Source organism: Hemiscyllium ocellatum, chromosome 31 (assembly GCF_020745735.1).
Source record: "Hemiscyllium ocellatum isolate sHemOce1 chromosome 31, sHemOce1.pat.X.cur, whole genome shotgun sequence".
Taxonomy (NCBI): domain Eukaryota; kingdom Metazoa; phylum Chordata; class Chondrichthyes; order Orectolobiformes; family Hemiscylliidae; genus Hemiscyllium; species Hemiscyllium ocellatum.
This window is the reverse complement of record NC_083431.1, coordinates 25238502-25257673: the sequence shown is the minus strand read 5'-3', so window position 1 is coordinate 25257673 and position 19172 is coordinate 25238502. Positions and strand designations below refer to the sequence as shown.

The 19172-nt window shown below is 40.5% G+C and overlaps 1 protein-coding gene across 1 annotated transcript in view; it reads right to left on the bottom strand.

The window, feature by feature from the left end:
• Nucleotides 1-1201: 1201 nt before the first annotated feature.
• LOC132830446 (sialate:O-sulfotransferase 1-like) overlaps nt 1202-19172 on the bottom strand; it is a 76797-nt gene continuing 58826 nt past the window's right edge. Inside the window, exons 5-8 of the mRNA XM_060848143.1 lie at nt 11921-12095; nt 6682-6846; nt 3539-3739; nt 1202-1554 (exon numbers count right to left, since the gene is read on the bottom strand). Of these exons, the coding sequence (XP_060704126.1) occupies nt 1202-1554; nt 3539-3739; nt 6682-6846; nt 11921-12095 (894 nt within the window). The remainder of the gene's footprint in view (nt 1555-3538; nt 3740-6681; nt 6847-11920; nt 12096-19172) is intronic.

The window sequence follows — 19172 nt, the reverse complement described above, 5'->3', positions numbered from 1 at the left end:
TATAAAATTGGTATAAAATTCTGAAGAATGGTCACTGGATTTGAAACTTTAATTCTGTTTTCTCTCCACAGATGCTGCCAGATCTGTTGCATTGCTCCAGCAATTTCTCTTTTTGCGAGTATTATCAAGTATTTGATGCAATCCTGATAATAACACTAAAACCAGACATGCTGCATGAGGTCACCTTTTACAGCTTATTGTCTTCAGCATTGTCACGTTTTAAATTATTTCCTGAAACTAAGCAGGGAAATGCCTGAACCAGAAATGCTGTAATTAGCTTCAATCACGTTGTTTGAAAGGTCATTTACAGGTTTACTTTAAGGCAAATAGTTGCGCTGGAGATAAGTGAGTTGATCCAATTTAAACAACAAATAAGAAAAGGAAAAAAAAAGTGTTAAATGTATAAGTAGATCTGGACTTTTCAGATATTACAGCTTAAAAATTACTCTTTGATTTTAATGTCCAAACATTTGATCCAATTGTATGGTATTCTTCTGTCTACTAATTGAAAATAAATGAGTTAATATTTCCATTAAATTAGTAGACAGAAGAATTTCACACAGATGCATTCTCATAGCAAACAGTAATTTCTAGGCCTCAAGGCATCATTCATTGAGTTTATTTCATTGAATTCTGTTACTATTTTCACAGTAAAACAAAGAGTTAAACCTTTTCAAGTGAATCTCTGCTGCAATAGACCATTAATCACAAAGGTCAACAGCTCCCTTCTCACGTATAATTTAACTTACATTTGTAATGCAATGGTCAATATTTTCACAATCACCTCATGGGGATGACTGGATGAGTTGTTGGGAAGTATTTTCACATGATTTAAAAAACTGAATTGTATGTTACTGTAAATAGGCCACAAATACTTTTGGATTTCGGTCTTGCTGTGTGAGAAACCATACTGGAATGGAAAGAGATACAGGACATCTAACTGTGCTATAAAAATTCCAGAGACACATGAAAATAGGACTTAAGTCAAAATATTTTGTGTTGCACAATTCAATTAAATAAGACACACTTCTCCATGACCCAAGATCCTGTCCTCTACAGCATGTGAGGTTATTGATCTATTCTTGTTACAACACCCTAATCTTTATGCTCTCTTTTGCTCTTTTAATACTGTTACCAGCCTGGCAGTAACTTAGGAATTCAGGCTTGAAGTGGTGATACATTGTTTACCTCTTTAGCTACATCATCTGGGCAGATACTCCTCAGGTAGTCCTGTGAGATTTTTCATTTTGAGAGCCTCATCCACCATTTCTATATAACTATTAATTACACTCTTCATTTCAAGGGTGAATGGATCAAAATCCTTCTGCCTCAGCCCAGATCGCTTGAAGTTTCCATCCTTTTGTGTTTCGACACACAACAGCCTGTCGTCTGACACACTAATGTTCAGGAATTCCACCATCCGCTTCAACTGAGGCAACAGGTTTTTCTTCAAATCTTCATAGTGAACGACCAACACTCGACTACAATATTTCAACCAATCCAAAGTATGGGAGGCCCACCAGGGGGCGTAAGTGTTCACAAATTCAGGCCATTCTGCAGAGAGAAAATTTGAATTTGTTCACCAATTTTGCATATCACAGTATGAATCCTCATCTTATTGGTTTACTTAACCCGCATTGCGGAAGCATCACTAACTTCTTGCTTGAAGTCAGCAGCTCCACTGGAACAGCTCTGTGCACAGCCAGATACAAAAACAAAAATTGCTGGAGAAATTCAACATGTCTGGCAGCACCTGTGGAAGAAAGCAGATGCTTCCAGACCTGCTGAGTTCCTCCAGCAATTTCTGTTTTGTTTCAGAGCGCCAGCATCCGCAGTTCTGTTTTGCCGCAGGACCAGACAGACAGGTAAGGTAAATGCTTCAGGATGCATCAGCTGCTGAATTAGTTCGCCTCATTCGGGGTTGTTTTAAAGTTGCAGCAATTGGTCTCTTCGCTCTTTTGCTAAGTACATGAAACATTCAGCGATCTTGCCTGAAATGTTAAACATGCACTCCTGCAAAGCTAAGTTTCATTCCATAGACTTAAATGTCAGCAAAGCCAATTGTTGCTTTGTGTCATTGCTAACCTGTGTTTTGCTTCAGCTTCTCTCAGTTGCTGGAGCTGTTTTTTCATTTGTTCATCCCTCATTGTCCTGACTGAGTGGCTTGCTAGGCCATTGCACTGAGCAGTTAAGCGGCAACCACATATCTGTGGGTCTGGGGTCCCATGTAAGACAGGCCAGGTAAGAACAACAGATAGGTGACAGTGAGGTCTGCAGATGCTAGAGATCAGAGTTGAGAGTGTGTTGCTGGAAAAGCACAGCAGGTCAGGAATGATGAAGGGCTCTGGCCTGAAACGTCGATTTTCCTGCTCCTTCGATGCTGTCTGATCTGTTGTGCTTTTCCAGCAACACACTCTCAAAAACAACAGATGTCCTTCCCAAAAGGATGTTAGAGAACCAGATAGTTTCATGGTCAACGATGCTAAAAATAACTTTATTCCAGATATATTCATTGAATTCACGTTCCACTAGGGGTCCTTGGTGAGACTCCAACCATGTCCCCAGAGCATTAGCCTGGGTCTCTGGATCACTAGACCAGTGATATTAGCACATCACCACTTGGCTCAAAGGCAAATCATTCTTGGGACTGCACTCTACAGGAAGATTATTAGCCATCGTTCTAGCTTGCGCTCTCTCTCAAGTGTCAGGCTCACTTGTCCAGAGGAATCAAGGTCCGTGCCTGTTCCTGGGTTGCCAGGCTAGTTGTCCTAAATGAGGTTGGAATTTCTCAGTAGTTTTCCCTTGCTTCTCTTTGTGAAAGTGGCTCATTTCAGCAGAGGAATTTCTTTGGCCGCTTTTCTGAAGGTCATTCTGAAATTGGCCTTTCAGAAAACTGGCACTTGAAGCTCAGAGTTTCTCATTCCAGATCTGATTCACAAATGCAATGTTTGTGCAATATTCTGCAAACTTTTTTTAGCCAATGTCTCCTGTTTTTCTGTCTGGTCATTTAACCCTAACCATCTAGGTATCTCCCATTCCATCCTTCCCCACAATCAGAAATTAACACATTCAGTTATTCCAACCGTGTCTTTTTGATTCCCTCACTCTTTTCACATAGAACTCTTTACCTCTGCAGGGAGTGTGAGCCTGAGAATTAATTCATCTGACCAAGCTTACGGTCACTTCAGATGACTCTTTCACTGTGTCCACTCTTTTCTCCCTCAGTGAAGCACCTGAAAACAGTTTTGCTGCATCAAAGATGCTGTAGAAATGCAAGCTGTTGCAAGCATTATTGGAATTCGTAACCCCTCGGAAATTTGTTCGCTCATTTCAGAAAGTTCTTGCTTTCACTTGATGCTTGAGCACATGCCAACTAGCAAGGAATCAGCAGCAAGTGGCAGCAAACCACTGGAGGCATAACAGTGTACCTATGAACACAATCTCAACACAAAGACAAGCATCAAAAGGACTCCGTGATCACTGACACTGAGCCTGTAATGTACATCACTTTTCATGTTCTTTCATTGTTCTATTTTACCTTTGCTCTTCCAGTGGCGGTCTGATGCATATCCCAGATGACCCGCACGCTTTCTATTAAACTCCGCCATCAATGCCTTGTAAGGGTTTCTGATCAACAAGATGGCAGCATCAAAGGTTTCAATTTCTCTTTTCCCACTCTCATGAGTTTTTATACAGATAGTCCGGCCACTTTTCCAGTAGTCTTTTTCCCCTTTGAAACCTTACAGAATAATAAAGACATCATCATTGCCAATTGAGGAATGGACAGCACTGTTACATATTACATTGTACAAAATGATGCATGGCTTATTCAAATGGAATTTTAATTCCTTTGGATTCAGGCTTAATGCTGCCATAATTGCTTTGTATACCATGAGAGATGCAAATACCTTTCTGAATGACACTGATACTGTACTGAATCTATTAAGGAATGCTATGTACAATCAATCCCAAATGTAGGTCTATTTTGATGCTGCCTATTGTGTCATTTTCTGATGCAATGCTAAATGAATCTATATTACATAAATTCAAAAAAAAATCTGTAGGCTGCACAAAGTAGATGTATTAAAGATAACTAAAATTACCAGTATAGGCTCTATGACTCTATTCAATACAGTACTTACTTTGCTGACAAAAACGCAAAAAAATGGCTAGATAAGTTCACGTTATTTTATTGGTATCCAAGTCAGGTTCAATTGAAAAATCGCAAAAACATCTGTGTATTTTTTTTTCCTCTGTGAATGTTAAAGTAAATAAGATGCCAAATATGTCTTCTTCAATTGACATGCTTAGGGATTTATCTGTCTAGTCAAATGTTATAACAAACAGAAGATTCATATCTCGAGTGTAGAGGCTTCAGTTGTCCAGGGGCATTGATTTTCTCAAAGTGCTATTCAAAGAAAATAAGAAATATGAATAAGAGTAAATTATTCTAGCCCACTCTACCATTTAATAAAATGATAGCTCATCTTTTGTTTCAACTCAATCTTCCCACATTATTCTCATATCCTTTGATTCTCTTAGTATCTGAAAATGACCAATCTCTGCCTTGAATGAGTATCCTCAGCCTTTGGTGATGGAGAATTTCCAAGCTCTATTATCATGTGAGTGAAAAAGGTTCTCACCTTATGTCTGACCTTTATTCCAGGAGTGTCACCAGCCCGTGTCCCACATCTCCAGCTTTTGACAGTCAAGTAGGGAATACTTATCTTCCCAGTATCTACCAGTCCAAGACCCTTTAATCATTTTATATGGTTCAGTTAAATCACTTTTCATTATTTGAAACTTCAAGGTTTAAACTTAGTCTACTCAATCTCCCCTCATTTTACAAACCCCTTATCCCAAAAACTTGTCTGGTGAACTTTTTGCTGTTGTCCCTTCAAGGAAAATATATCCCTTTACTATGTGAGGAAACTAAAATTATACAGAGTAATTCAGGTGTGGTCTCAACAAGGCCCCATATATTTGTAGTAATGCTCATTTATTTGTTGTCACCAATTCCTTTATTATATATACCAGCTTTCCTAATTGTTTGCTGTACCTGAATATTAACTTTCTGCGATTCATGTACAAGGACACCCAGGTCTCTCTGAATACCAACATATCACCGTCTTTTAGCATGTAAAAATGTATTCCTTCTCATATTTTATCCATCAAAATGGTAACTTCATATTATGTTCTATCTGCCACGCTCTGTCTCATTCAACCTGTTTATATCCTTTAGCAGCCTCTCTGTAATCTCCTCACAACTTACAGGCCCAACTAACTATGTTACTGCTACAGTCTGTAATTAGTTAAGGCTTAAGCACTGACACTAGTGGTACCTCACTATTTACAAGTTGCTAATATAAAAATGGCCTATCTATTAACCAATTTCTCAAAATCCAATACATTATCCTTAATCAAATGAGGCTTAATTTTGTGCAATAACCTCTTGAATGGTACCATATCACATTTTTAAAAAAAAATCATATTACATCTACTGATTCTCCTTTATCTACCCCACTAGTTATACTCTCAAAATTACTCCAACAGATTTATTAAACACAGTTTTCTTTTCACAAATACATGTTGGTACTATCCAAACAGAGGAGAGAGTCTGAGGACACTTTAATCCATTTGCTTATATTCATTTAGGTTTAAGAAAAGTGCTTTTTAAATGGAGTAAAATCAATCTTTTATCAGAACCGGTTACATCTCACAATAAACATGTACATCTGCATGGCTCATTCCTCCAGCTTTACATTTGAGGAACAGACTTCTTATCAACTTGTGGTTGAAGGTTTACATGAATTATACTGGAAATCTGCATTTGTTTTTAGGTTACTGTGAAGTGTTAATAAAGCAATAGCTCTGACTATTTCTGCACAATTATGCCAAGCCTTATAAAACTGATTTCTTATAAATGTAATTGATTGTCATTCTGAAACTGGGGAAAAATCAATATAATTAATAAAATTGTTATTTCCCATTGGAGCTTTAGATACTAAGGCAGCAGAAGCTCCAATGTTACCATGTAGTTTATACGGATAGTTGTTGAATGGAAGTAAGGCAAAGAATGTTAATTGTACATTAATTATGTTTTATTAATGCAGGTGGTGAAAAATGTGTTGCTAGAAAAGCACAGCAGATCAGGCAGCATCAAAGGAGCAGGAGAATCGATGTTTCGGGCATAAGCCCTTCTTCAGGAATTAATGCAGGTGGTGACCATTAACTAGGCATTTTATTAGATTTATTAGATTACTTACAGTGTGGAAACAGGTCCTTCGGCCCAACCAGTCCACCCCGACCCTTCGAAGAGCAACCCACCCAGACCCATTGCCCTACATTTACCCCTTCACCTAACACTATGGGCAATTCAGCGTGGCCAATTCACCTAACCTGCACATTTTTGGACTTTGGGAGGAAACCGGAGCACCCGGAGGAAACCCACGCAGACACAGGGAGAATGTGTAAACTCCACACAGTCAGTTGCCTGAGGCGGGAATTGAACTCAGGTCTCTGGCGCTGTGATGCAGCAGTGCTAACCACTGCGCCACCTATTTATTGTACTGTTTTTGAATTAGGAGATGCACGCTTGTAGTCTGTAAATAAATACGCAAGTGTGTAAAGGTTGACCCTAATGTTCACCACTTGGACCTCTGGAGTAGAACAAACACATACCTTTGTTATAAAGCGTTCCATCAAAATAATAACTTCCAGTGTAGAATCCGGTGGCATGTTCTATCAAATGCCTTGCCCATGTATTGCCAGCACCTGGGAAGCTGGAGAGAGCAACCATTACCTTTGTTTTTGTCGGCAGGAACTTCCTATCTGTACATCTGGTGTCTAGAACAGAAATAGACATCTATGAAATGAATTCCTGATTTATTTTCCTGGTACAGTTTAATTACAGACAGGACTATGAATCAACTGATCGGACTGTTTAGTAGTAGTTTGAAAAACAAAAACTTATCATTTAATTTGAAAGCAATCTGAATGCTTGACACGATGATAAGTTAGAAAGTAAATCATTTGGCACTTGGGCAATGGCATAATTTGTCCTATTTATTTGTAAACCTACACAGTCCCGCAGGATCAAATTGTGCAGCTGCATATGCTGCAGATCTTGAGTAAGAGAAAATGATAAAATTATTGTTCGTTTTCTCTTTTGGTGAAAGATGTTTATTTTTAGTCTCTCTGGCAGTCTTTGATGTTATTCCACTGTGGTGTGTGATTGTCATGGATTGATCAATGACAACTTATTTATGCTCCAGCCTACTGACGGTTTCTCTTGCAAACCTTCCTTAGTTTGTTTTATTTCTCTTTCATACCCTGAACCTGGTTTAGAATTCAGATTTTCAACTCAGTAATTGCCAGTTTGGGATTTTGGGGCCAGAGTCAAAAACAAAGCGACTGCTTATTCCTGCAATGTTTTTCTTTAGATATTCCATCAAAGAAAATAAAACAATGATGAACTCACATCTGAGATCTACAAAACAGCTCATTTTAAAAAGAAAATGTTTCCTCCCTGTCCTCACCAAATTTCTGCACTTTTCTCACATTTTGGAAAGCATTTCTATTTTTACTAATTACAATGAAAAGTTAGTTTGTGGAAAAGTGGTGCATTGTTAATGGGCCACAGATCATGTTCATGTTTGGATGTTTATGCCCTTGTTAATTGTGAGCTTGTCTGGCCACAGAAATATATCGGTGTCCGAGCCAGAAGCTCTGGATTTGAATCCCATTCCAGGACTAGATGGTCAAGGCAGAACCATTTGTAGCAACATGGTCAATCAAGTTGGTTAGCAACACGTAAATCTTTCTGATATGCCTATAGCAACCACGAGGAGAATCTCCTGGTCAATCACTCTTGATAAGGAGTGACATCCTCATGCTATAGCCTCTGGTGATCTGTTTCAAGACAATCTATCCATAGAATTAGACATAAGCACATCCTCTGTCTGCCTCATGGGCCAGTGGGCATGGGATAAGAAGAGTTGTAAACTCCCAAATCATGGCAAGTGAATGTTCAAACTGAAAAATGTACATTTTAATCTTCTCAGACCTGAGATTTCTGGGATTCACAAAGAGAATAAAGGTAACTTTGTTGAACTTAGTCAAGTAATCATGAAAATGTTTCTTGCTTTACATTGGGAATTGAAGATAGACAGGGCTTTGGATGAATGAGATTGTCAGATCCTGCCCTTCAATCAAACTGTCATTCCTCAGTTTCCTGCAACAAGCCAAACATCCCATTCATTTTTGTTATTTTATCAGCTTGTCGATTTTGACAGAAATTCTCAACCCCCCTTTGTTTTCTTTGCTGCTTTATTTCCATCATTGCTCCTTTCTGTCATTGGCATCAATCACTATGTATTCTCTCACTGCTGCAGTGGGGGCTTGACATGAATAGCAGCCACAGTTGTATCAAAGTTTCCTCTTGTCACATTTAAAATGGTGGTTCTCACACAATAAGAGCAGTATAAATGGCCAAGGTATAACTGAATATACACTACCTTCAACCAAAGACTGGACACTGTCAAAAGATTGGATTAAGATGAACTTTTCACAAAGGAAAAGGTCTGATTACACAAGTTAGCTTTTTTGGGACACTTTATTCCTCTGAACAAAAGTGGTTGGTCAGGAAATAAAGAAAGACAGAGTGGAAAACATGAATTCAGAATCAACATCCAAAGTGATTTGAATCAGCCCAATAGGGACAAATGTAGATCCTGATTCGGATGGTGATGAGGTTATGGATGGTCTGGGAGATGATGGTTTGGTGGTGGGAGGTGGGGTCATGGTCAAGGGGACAGTAGGAGGAGGTGTCTGTGAGCTAGCGTTTAGCCTCAGCAATATAAAGTTCTCTGCGCCAAACTACCACTGCGCCTCCCTTGTCTGCCGGTTTGATGGTGAGGTTGGGGTTGGAGCGGAGGGAGTGGAGGGCTGCACGTTGTGAGGGTGAGAGGTTGGAGTGCGTGAGAGGGGTGGGCAGGTTGAGGCGGTCAATGTCGCAGCGGCAGTTGACTATGAAGAGATCGAGGGTGGGTAAGAGGCCAGCACGGGTTGTCCAGGTGGATGGGGTGCGTTGGAACCGGGAGAAGGGGTCGTCAGAGGGTGGGCGGGAGTCCTGGTTGAAGAAGTAGGCGCGGAGGCGAAGGCGGCGGAAGAAATGCTCGATGTCCTGCGGCGTGTTGAATTTGTTAATCCGGGAACGTAGGGGGATGAAGGTGAGGCCTCTGCTGAGGACTGATCTTTCATCCTCAGAGAGGGGGAGGTTTGAAGGGATGGTGAAAATACGGCAGGGCTGGGAGCTAGGACCTGATGTGGGACTGGAGCTGGGAGTAGGGCCGGGGTTAGGCGTGGGGACAGGGATCGGCGTGGGGGCGGGGACGCATGCAGCGTGGTCGTTGTGCAGGCGAGTGACGTCACTGGGGGCGGAAGTAGATGCGGCGACGGCAACTCCGGGGGCGAAAGAGGCTGCGTGAATGCAGAAACATCCTGAAGAAGGACTTATGCCCGAAACGTTGATTCTCCTGCTCCTTTGATGCTGCCTGACCTGCTGTGCTTTTCCAGCAACACATTTTTAAGCTCTGATCTCCAGCATCTGCTGTCCTCACTTTCTCCATCCTGATTCAGATGTCAATGTGTTGTCTTTCATGCAATTCTGACAGTATCATACTTTCTTCAAACTGGACTGCATACATTTCTGGTGTGTGGACCATAATTAATGTGTATTAAGATCGACACGGAAAAATCATACCCAGATAAAGTCAATGCCACCAGCATGTAACCCCCAAGAAAATGTAATAATTGCTACACAGCACAGATTGTGTAGCAATGTAGTAATTATGAGTATCACAAATTGTAGGTAAACCAGAAAACACGTGCGCCAAAGCTTTTGTAGTTATGCCACTCACCCTCACTCTCAATTTGCTCATCCTTTCTGAGAAAGTTGGGATATTAAGCAGTCACAGGAAATCTATATCTCATTCAGGGGTTATGTTTATTAAGTAATCCAGGACAATGCAAATCACACTCCACTCTGGCCTCAACCTCACATATAAGCCCTTTCCAACAAAAGTCACTAAACAGCAAGGAATACTGGCCCTATAGCCCCACTCTCTTATTCCATGAAGACTGATGCCAATTGAAGTTCCCTTGCCATATTCTGCCTGAGACAAATACATACGACGGAAATGACAGCCATGCGTGGTCAAAAACTTGGCTGATCTATTGGAAGTTGGCCCCACAGCCATAACTCTTTGGGAGGCTGGCTAAATTGTCTACCTGAAAGACCCCTCCTCACTGGGGAGGAAGCTCAGCCCTTGGAAGCTGTCAGCCAAACTGCAGTGCTGAAATCTTATTAGTGGCTGTTACTGGTACTGCAGGGAGAACCTTGAGAAGGCCAAACGAAACTTGGCCAAAGAAAAGTCTTAATAATTGGCTCAGGGAAGGTACGCAAAGCTGTGGGGTGGGAAGCTATGGAGAAGAGGTGTTCAGGGAGTGGATTCTATAGATTAAGAGATGGGAAGGGTCATTGTTATCTTCAGGGGAGCACTTTCCCTGATGCACGGATGGATCACCCTGAAGATCTCCCTTCCTTCCTTCCTGCATTTTAACAACTCTTCCATTTGTACCCATCCATCCATATCAACTGTAGATTGAGGTGGTCAGTGTATTATCAGAGAAAACAAAACATCTAACACAGAGTAGACCCTTGGTGATGTATTTATATATGGCAGACAGGCTGTCAATTTTGGTGCCTAACCACCCCCTGCATTAGGGAATTAAGTGTAGAGTATATGTGATAGGAATGGGTTAGCCACCCACCATAAACATACCCCCCATGGGCATGTAATATCTTTTGTGGTTTTAATTTTCTTTAGAATCTATGCAGCACATTAATTAGGCCCTGTATGTTTCCTTTTTCCAAAGATCTATTTAACCTTCCAGTTTACTTCATAGAATAGAATTCCTATAGCGTAGAAGGAGGCCATTCAGCCCATCTAGTCCACAGCAGCCCACTGAAGAAAATCCAACCCAGACATGTAACTCTGCATTTCTTATGGCTAATTCACCTAACCCACACATCACAGGACACTATGGGTAATTTAACATGGCCAATCCACCTAATTTGCACAAGTTTGGACTGTGAGAGGAAACCCATGCAGACACAGGGAGAATGTGCAAACTTCACGCAGATAGTCGCCTGTAGGTGGAATCAAACCTGGGTTTCTGGTGCTGTAAGGCAGTAGTGTTAATCATAGAGCCACCGTGCTGCCCCTACTTCAATAGCTTATTCATAGATTGAACTCACGTGTAAACCATTAACACAGGGTTACTTGGGATTTCTGGTTAACCAGTTAGCATTCACTTAACATTTAGGTTCCAATCCAGCATTAATTGTTCAGTGCAAAGTTCCTCCATTTTCTGCCTCTGAAGGTGTTAGGCGAACAATTTTAATCTAAAGCCTATTGACCATCACTCCATAATTTGGTATCAAATGCTTGATCTTCCTCAGACGGGTCAGGGGAAGGCCTTTGGAGGACATCAAAACATGACCCAATCTCAGTAAATGGCTGCTCTTGAAGGTGAGTCTGAGGGACGTTACTGATGGTCCATAAATCAGTAACTGAAAGCAGCTTTATATTCAAGTTCTCAATGACAATACTTTGTACTCATAATCGATAATGTTTCACTCCCTACTAACATCGGTTAGCAATTTGGACATATAAACAATGAAATTACAGGAAAAAAATTATCAAAAGATTCATTTGATAAATTCAAATATTTTTATGATGTGGTTACACACCCATCAGCTGAATACATGGATCTGACTAGTACATAAATATATTGTATCTTGGTTTCAAATCAACATGTCACTGTTAAACCACAGAATGCAATCTTTCAGTTTTACCTTCAACAGGAGTCTGATAGATAACACAATAATTTTCATCACCCAAGAACTCAGTTGTAGTGTCACTTGATAGTTTTCCACAGAGTTGGTCATTTGCAGTGTCGTGAAGTGTGAAGTCAGTTGTGGCAAATCCACAGTAACACTCAGTCCTCCTGATGACAATGAGGGGAAACTCCTGTCAAGAGAAATTGCATGACATTGAGACATCAGCCTCTGAATCTCTTTTGAAGCCAATACTACATGCGTCAATCTGTCTGTACTGTTAACCGAGGAAGACTATTCTCCTTTAGCTGACTCTCGGCTGCAAAACAAGTCAAATATCCTACACTCCACAAGTATTGGACTTGGTGAAAGTGAGGACTGCAGATGCTGGAGATCAGAGTCAAGATTAGAGTGGAGCTAGAAAAGCACAGCAGGTCAGGCAGCATCCGAGGATCAGGAAAATCGATGTTTCGGGCAGGAACCCTTCATCAGGAATGAGCCTCATTCCTGATGAAGGGCTCCTGTTCAAAACTTTGATTTTCCTGCTCCACGGATGCTGCCCGACCTGCTATGCTTTTCCAGCACCACTCTAATCTTGATTCAAATATTGGACTTGTGCAACACGGTCCTTGCAGACCTTAGCTTTCAAAGTTGGGAAGATTGTTTTCACTCAGTGCATGCACATTTCACTTCAGGCACATTGCATACATATACATGCTTTTGGAAATCTGAATAAATCTTTTGGAAAAAAAACCTTTGCAAAGTATGTTAACTTATAAAACTGAAACACACTTGCCTTTAAGCAAAATCTCTTCACACAATGACACCTAATTTAAAATGACCCTTGGCAGTATTGGGGAACGATGGCTTAACATGTTTGCATGATGTTTCTCTGTTGTGAAATATCACTAAGATAAACAACACATTGTGTTTAAAAAGTGGCCTCCAGCCATATTTGCCAGTCATGAATTAATTGACATACTTTTACTTGTGATTTCCTAGTTAGTTTTAGCTTGGTAAAAGTCACTTGTTGCCACATTTTTCTTGTGCCATCATAGGAAACAATCACCCCCATTTACTGAAGGAATTGATAACTCTACTCATGAAGTGACAACTGGCAGTAAGTTAGTTTGCTGCCTCACTCTAGTACAAGCCAGTCATGTAGAAAGAGCTCAACCAGTCCAGCGTGCCTATACTCACTTTCTGAAAGTGCTGCTAGTTAATCCCACTATCTTAGCCTGTCAACATAACTTTGCCATTTTTCTTCTTTGAATATGTATCCAACTATGTTAAAAAAACTTACAACTGAACCATGCAGGCCAGGTATTGCAAGACCAAAACATCCTCTCTTATTTGCTGTCAGTGGGCAGCCCGGTGGCACAGTAGTTAGCACTGCTGCCTCACAGCACCAGAGATCCGGGTTCAATTCCCGACTCAGGCGACTGACTGTGTGGAGTTTGCACATTCTCCCTGCGTCGGCGTGGGTTTCCTCCAGGTGCTCTGGTTTCCTCCCACAGTCCAAAGATGTGCAGGTCAGGTGAATTGGCCAAGCTAAATTGCCCGTAGTGTTAGGTAAAGAGGGGAATGGGTGGGTTGCGCTTCGGCTGGTCGGTGTGGACTTGTTCGGCCAAAGGGCCTGTTTCCACACTGTAAGTAATCTAATCTATTTGGGAATCAGTGCTGAATAGTAGGGGCAGTCTGGGAGAGGATCATTGTCATCTGAATGTTTAGTCTAAGGCCCATTCTCTCATACAGCTCCATGAATACATCAATACTTGTTTAGAGCTCAGAATGTGCATTGAATATGCATAATGTGCATCATCTTCATAATGAAGTTTGATAACAGATGGTGGGGTGTTCTTGTTTCTGGACTAGAGATGTCTCTTGCTTGTCCTGTAGAGTAGTTCCACACCAACACAGGAAGCTTCACTGGTGTATGCAATGAGCTGCCAGAAAAAGTAGGGAAGGCTGGTACAATTACAACATTTAAAAGGCACCTGGATAGATATATAAATAGGAGGGGTATAGAGGGATATGGGCCAAGTGCTGGCAAATGGGACTAAATTAATTTAGGATATCTTCTCAGCATGGATGAGTTGGACCAAAGGATCTGTTTCGGTGCTGTACATCTCTATGACTTTATGATATGGGACAGAATGTTGTGACAAGGAAGATGAAGACAAATATGAATACAAGCCCTGGTAGCCCATTTTTCACACGTATTCAGGCTGTGATGGATCCATGAGTAGAGATCACTGCTGATGTGCTGTAATGCATCAGACAGAGGATAGAGATGAAATTCTGTGGGAAACTGAATTTGAGGAGTCCATACTTAACCCCCCCCCACCAAGGTTGTCAGAGTCAAAGCTATTGTGAGGTCAAAGAAGACTATACATAAAGGTTGCTGCTACTCTCTCAGCACCTTTCCAGGGCTTGTCTTGCTGCAAAGTTCATGTCCTCTGTAGCTCTTGATGGATGGAACCTATATTCTTAGGAGCTATTAGAAGGAAGTGACTGAGGGTGATTTTATGCAATGACTTGCCCTGGGCTGGAAAGCAGGGATATTAGTCTGTAGTTACTCAACAGGCAAAGTGTAAACGGGAGTAGATTAGGTTAGGATATCTGGTTGGCCTGGACAAGTTGGATTGAAGGGTCTGTTTCCGTGCTGTACATCTCAATGTCTCTATGACTCTATATGGTCACGATTATGACATCTTGAAGATACTCTTGCACACTCTCCTCCTTCCAGAGGGAGATAAGGGCAAGGCCACAACATTTTAGTACTTTTGTGGAGATTTCATCTGTTCCAGCAGTTTGTTCTCAACTGTCCGATGGCATTTTCCAACCTTGTATTGGGCTGAGGTGGCGGTGGTGAGCTTGGGATTTGATCGAGAAAATGCACATCAAGTGTTGAATGTTTGTTGAGGAAATTCTCAAAATGCTCCTTCAAATGAGCACTCGCTGTCTCTCTGTCCTTGATAATTGTCACTACATTCTTAACCAAAACATCATTAAACAAAGATCAAAACAACCCTTTATCTACAAGCCAACGTCTCCTGTGGTCATACAAAATTTGCTACATTTTTAATGCTCAAAGAGCTGTTACTGATGCTAAGGGAACACTTCAAAGATTAACCTGCCAAAGCACTAAAATGGAACGAATCCACTAGCATAGACTACAAACATTTTGGCAAGCTTCTGGATTAATTGTTTAAATATTCCAAGTTATCATCAAACTACAAGATATATTAAAACAAAGGTAACTTCTGCATTTTCACACTGTAATCAGCAAAACTATCGGTAAAAGAACAAACAAGGTCTCTGTTCAATATCTCCTCCAAAATACAGCATTGCTCACAATGCAGGGTTCCCTCAGTACTGTACTGGTATTCAGCCAATATTTATGCGCAAGACTTTTGTGTCAAGTTGACCCCACAATCTTTTGATGCAGGGCCAACAGCTCTGTTACTGTGATGACCCCTGCTAAGAGATCGGTTGCCTTGGTGCATGCCTTCTGAATAAAGCCATGAGGGGTGTGTATATTGTTCACTTCATATGCAATCAACAGAATTGCCAGCAGCTTTATTTGCAAATTTGAAAAAAAAACAAGGTTGAAAGCATTCATCCAAAGAAATTCAGCTGACCTCAGGCCACAATTGCAATCAAACATCTACTTTGGCTCCAATGCCAACAGATAAGAAACTGCTGAGGCGAGACCATTATATCTCTCTGCAATAGGGTGAAATCTCCAGCAAGGTATCAATGCTGCATCCCAGAATGATTGCCAAGAAAAAGCTCACACAAAATGGAATACATTATCTGGCTATGTATGCTCTTCACTTGATTTTTTTTTACTGCAAATTATTTTTGAGAGTGTAAAGGTTTCTAGAAAACATTTCAATTGTAAGTACTTATTCAAGGGTTCCTGCAACAAAAAAGGTAAGAGATAGAATTGGTATTTTTGAGATTCACAATTGATTTAAACTAGATAAGACTAGATTTCATTTTCTCAGCATCATTGCTTACATGTTAAACCAATCCCTAGCCTTGATGCTCCTTTGCTTTGGAGGGAGTGAGGATGCAGGCATAACCTGTAATCTGGCCTCTAAAGTACTGCTAATGGAATGTTTAATCCTCTCTTAATTCCACAGCTCAACGATGCTGCAGATGGAATCAAAATGCACAGGATCCTGCTGACCCCAATGTAAGAGAAATTCAGAACTGCCTTTCCCTTCCAATTTTGAACCTGTAATTTATTTTCATAGGCCTCGTAGCTTGGATAAGGTAGTCAACCATCAACCATTTATGTGTAATTTTCTGGAATGAGTATGAGTATGAGTGAATGAGAATGAGTAAGAAATGAAAAAAAAAGATTTCTTTTTGTTAGTCATTGAGGGAGACACGAATTGTTAAGGTTTTGATAAATATTGTCATCAGCAAATTCCACACCAGAATTCAAGTAGTTGAGTCCTCTTACCACCCCTTTGCTCTGTGCCTTTCTTGTCTGGTCTATGAACATGAGATGAGGAGTCTACTCAACCCCTCAAACCCATTCTATCATTCAATGAGGTATTGGCAGATCTGTATGCCAATTCTCTTTACTCAAATTCACTCTGTATTTCAAAATATATTAGGGGTAACAAAAATCTTTCTCAGGTTTAAAATGAACAATTTATAGAGCACATATTTCCACTTGCTGACAAGAATTCCAAATGTTTACCACCTTTTGTATGTAGAATTGTTTCTCAATTTCATTTTGGATCTGAATGTAATGTTTAGACAATTCTTCCTGAGTAATAGAAGTAATTTGTCTCAAGCTACCCCATCTTTTCTCCTTAATATCTTGAAAACCTTTCACCAAATAATCCCTTAACTGCCTAAATCTGTGCAAGTACGACATCGGCTGATATTTTATCTTTCTGAGTCCTATAATCGCCAGTTTTGACCTAGTCCTCAGGAGGAGCAGCAATGAGAAGAAACATGAGTTTTATCTTCTTGTCACGGGCACAGAGGGGTGCAGGGTGTTACAAGGCGAGCTCAGGAGTTTGGTTTTATTAGTTACCCCCTGCCTGCCATCTCAAAAGTTAGTTAACCTTCCCACCCAAAGGGAAGGCAGGAAATCAGAGAGGTAGCAGATTGAGGGTTATAGGTGACCATTAACTGACCTTTAATAACTGATGAGTTGTGAAAGTCATCCAGCTTTATATTGCAGAGGCAATGAGAAGAGGGTGAGGACAAAGTTGCTCTCGGAGTGCAGATATCAAAATGCAATATGTGTGGTAGGATTCCTGTGGCACTTTGGTAGTGTCCCTACCTCTGAAGAAGGAGGGCCCGGTTCGAGTTCCACCTGCTCCAGAGGTGTGTAGTAATATCTCTACATTGCTGAACAGGTTGTTTAGGAAATAACAACTCTGACTGGGGTTTATAGTGGCTTTTATCCCAGTGCTTTCCCTTCTACAACACTCGTTTTCAGTTCCTCTAGATGTGCCTTCGAAGTTCCAAGGTAACTTTTCAGTGTTGGAAAAGTACTGTTCTATTCTTTATATGCCCAAAGTGGATTCACTCATATTTGCCAATAGTATTGCCTTTTGACTTAAGCTATGTAAGTTTATTCATGCATCAACAATTTGTAGTATGCTCTCTGTCTACTTTTGCATCTGCAAAACCAGTGTAGGGGTAAGGAACAAGGAAAGAGTAGTACTGATGCAAAGGTGCACCTCTAGAGGATCACTCAATATTAAATGCAAGGTACAAATCTCTACCATGGTCCCGAATATATTTGTATTTAACTGCCAAACATGTTATCCTGATCTTGCCAATAAATGAAATTAACTTATGTAAGGAAAAAGGTTCATTTCTTTTTCTGTGTTCACTGTGTAAAATGCCTTCAGAGGGGGACTGTCCTGATCTGTTAATGATAACATTTGAAGCATATCAAGGTTCCCACTACAACGGATAAGCTTGCAAATTATCAGAAGAAATAATTATTTCAATCATTAAAAATATTTGCCTGTGGCCTTTGAAAAAATGAATGCATTAATATTCATCAGGGGTATGAAATTGGATCATGCTCTATACTGCAGCCTAGAGAACTGTTACAGTGTCATTGAGTCATCCAACAAAGAAACAGACTCTTCGGTCCAACCAGCCCATGCCAACCTTAACCATAAATTAAATACAATAAACCCTTCTGCCTATGCTTGGACCATATCCCTCCAAACAGTTCTTATTCATGCTCTTATCTAAATGTCTTTTAAACCATTGTAACTGTACTCACATTCATCACTTCCTCTGGAAGTTCATTTCATATATGAACCACTGTGTAAAAAAAGTTGCCCCCATGCCTTTTTTAAAATCTTTCACCTCTCACCTTAAAGGTATGTCATCTAGTGTTGAAACCCCCCACACCTGATGATTTTATAAACCTCTATAAGGTCACCCCTCAACTCCCTATGTTCCAGTGTCAAAAGTCCCAGCCTATCCAGCCTCTTCATATAACTCAAACCCTTTTCTTTGCAAAGACAGAGAAAAGAAATGGAAGAGTGATTAAAACTTTAGAATTTTTCTTTGTTTGGTAATTGGCAGTGGGACACTCACCTGTGGGGAATTGCCAATTGGCTTTTAATGATTAGCAACTTCAACATTCTTTACAAAGAACCCTTTTCTTTGCAAAGAGTGTTGAAGTTGATAATCATTAAAAGCATCAGCCTATTGTCCCTTCCCAAACTTGCCAGAATTCATGTGCAAATTCACTATGAAACACAGCCCAGCTGAATTCAATCCAATCCTTTCACAATGTTTACAAATAGCACTTAATTTCATGGGTTCCAAGCTGGTGGGAAGCACCCCACACCTGGGGTCATGTGAAATGACTTTGGGTCAGCAATTCAACATTGTCCCACCAATCCTTAACAGAGGACTGATTGCTTGCCCTTATGTAAAACAAGAGTGACAAGATACTGAGCTCATCAAAAAGCAGACCAAATGAAAATTCTTGTTGCATCCTTAACTTTTTAATATACGTGTGGAAAACATTGGGACAGCCCAAATATGAGGGGATGACAATTCCAACAAATAGGATGATGACTGTATGTAGCAGTGAGCATGCTATGGAAGTGGGATTGTTTGGCAGTCTGTTCTGTTTATACAAGCTGACGTAACAAGTAAGGACTGAGTGAGAGACAAGGGGCCCTGAAATTGGTGGCCAGAACCAATTTCTGCTTCACTGCCCATACCCTCCTCCATTAGATGTTTTCTCCTAGCTGCCTAT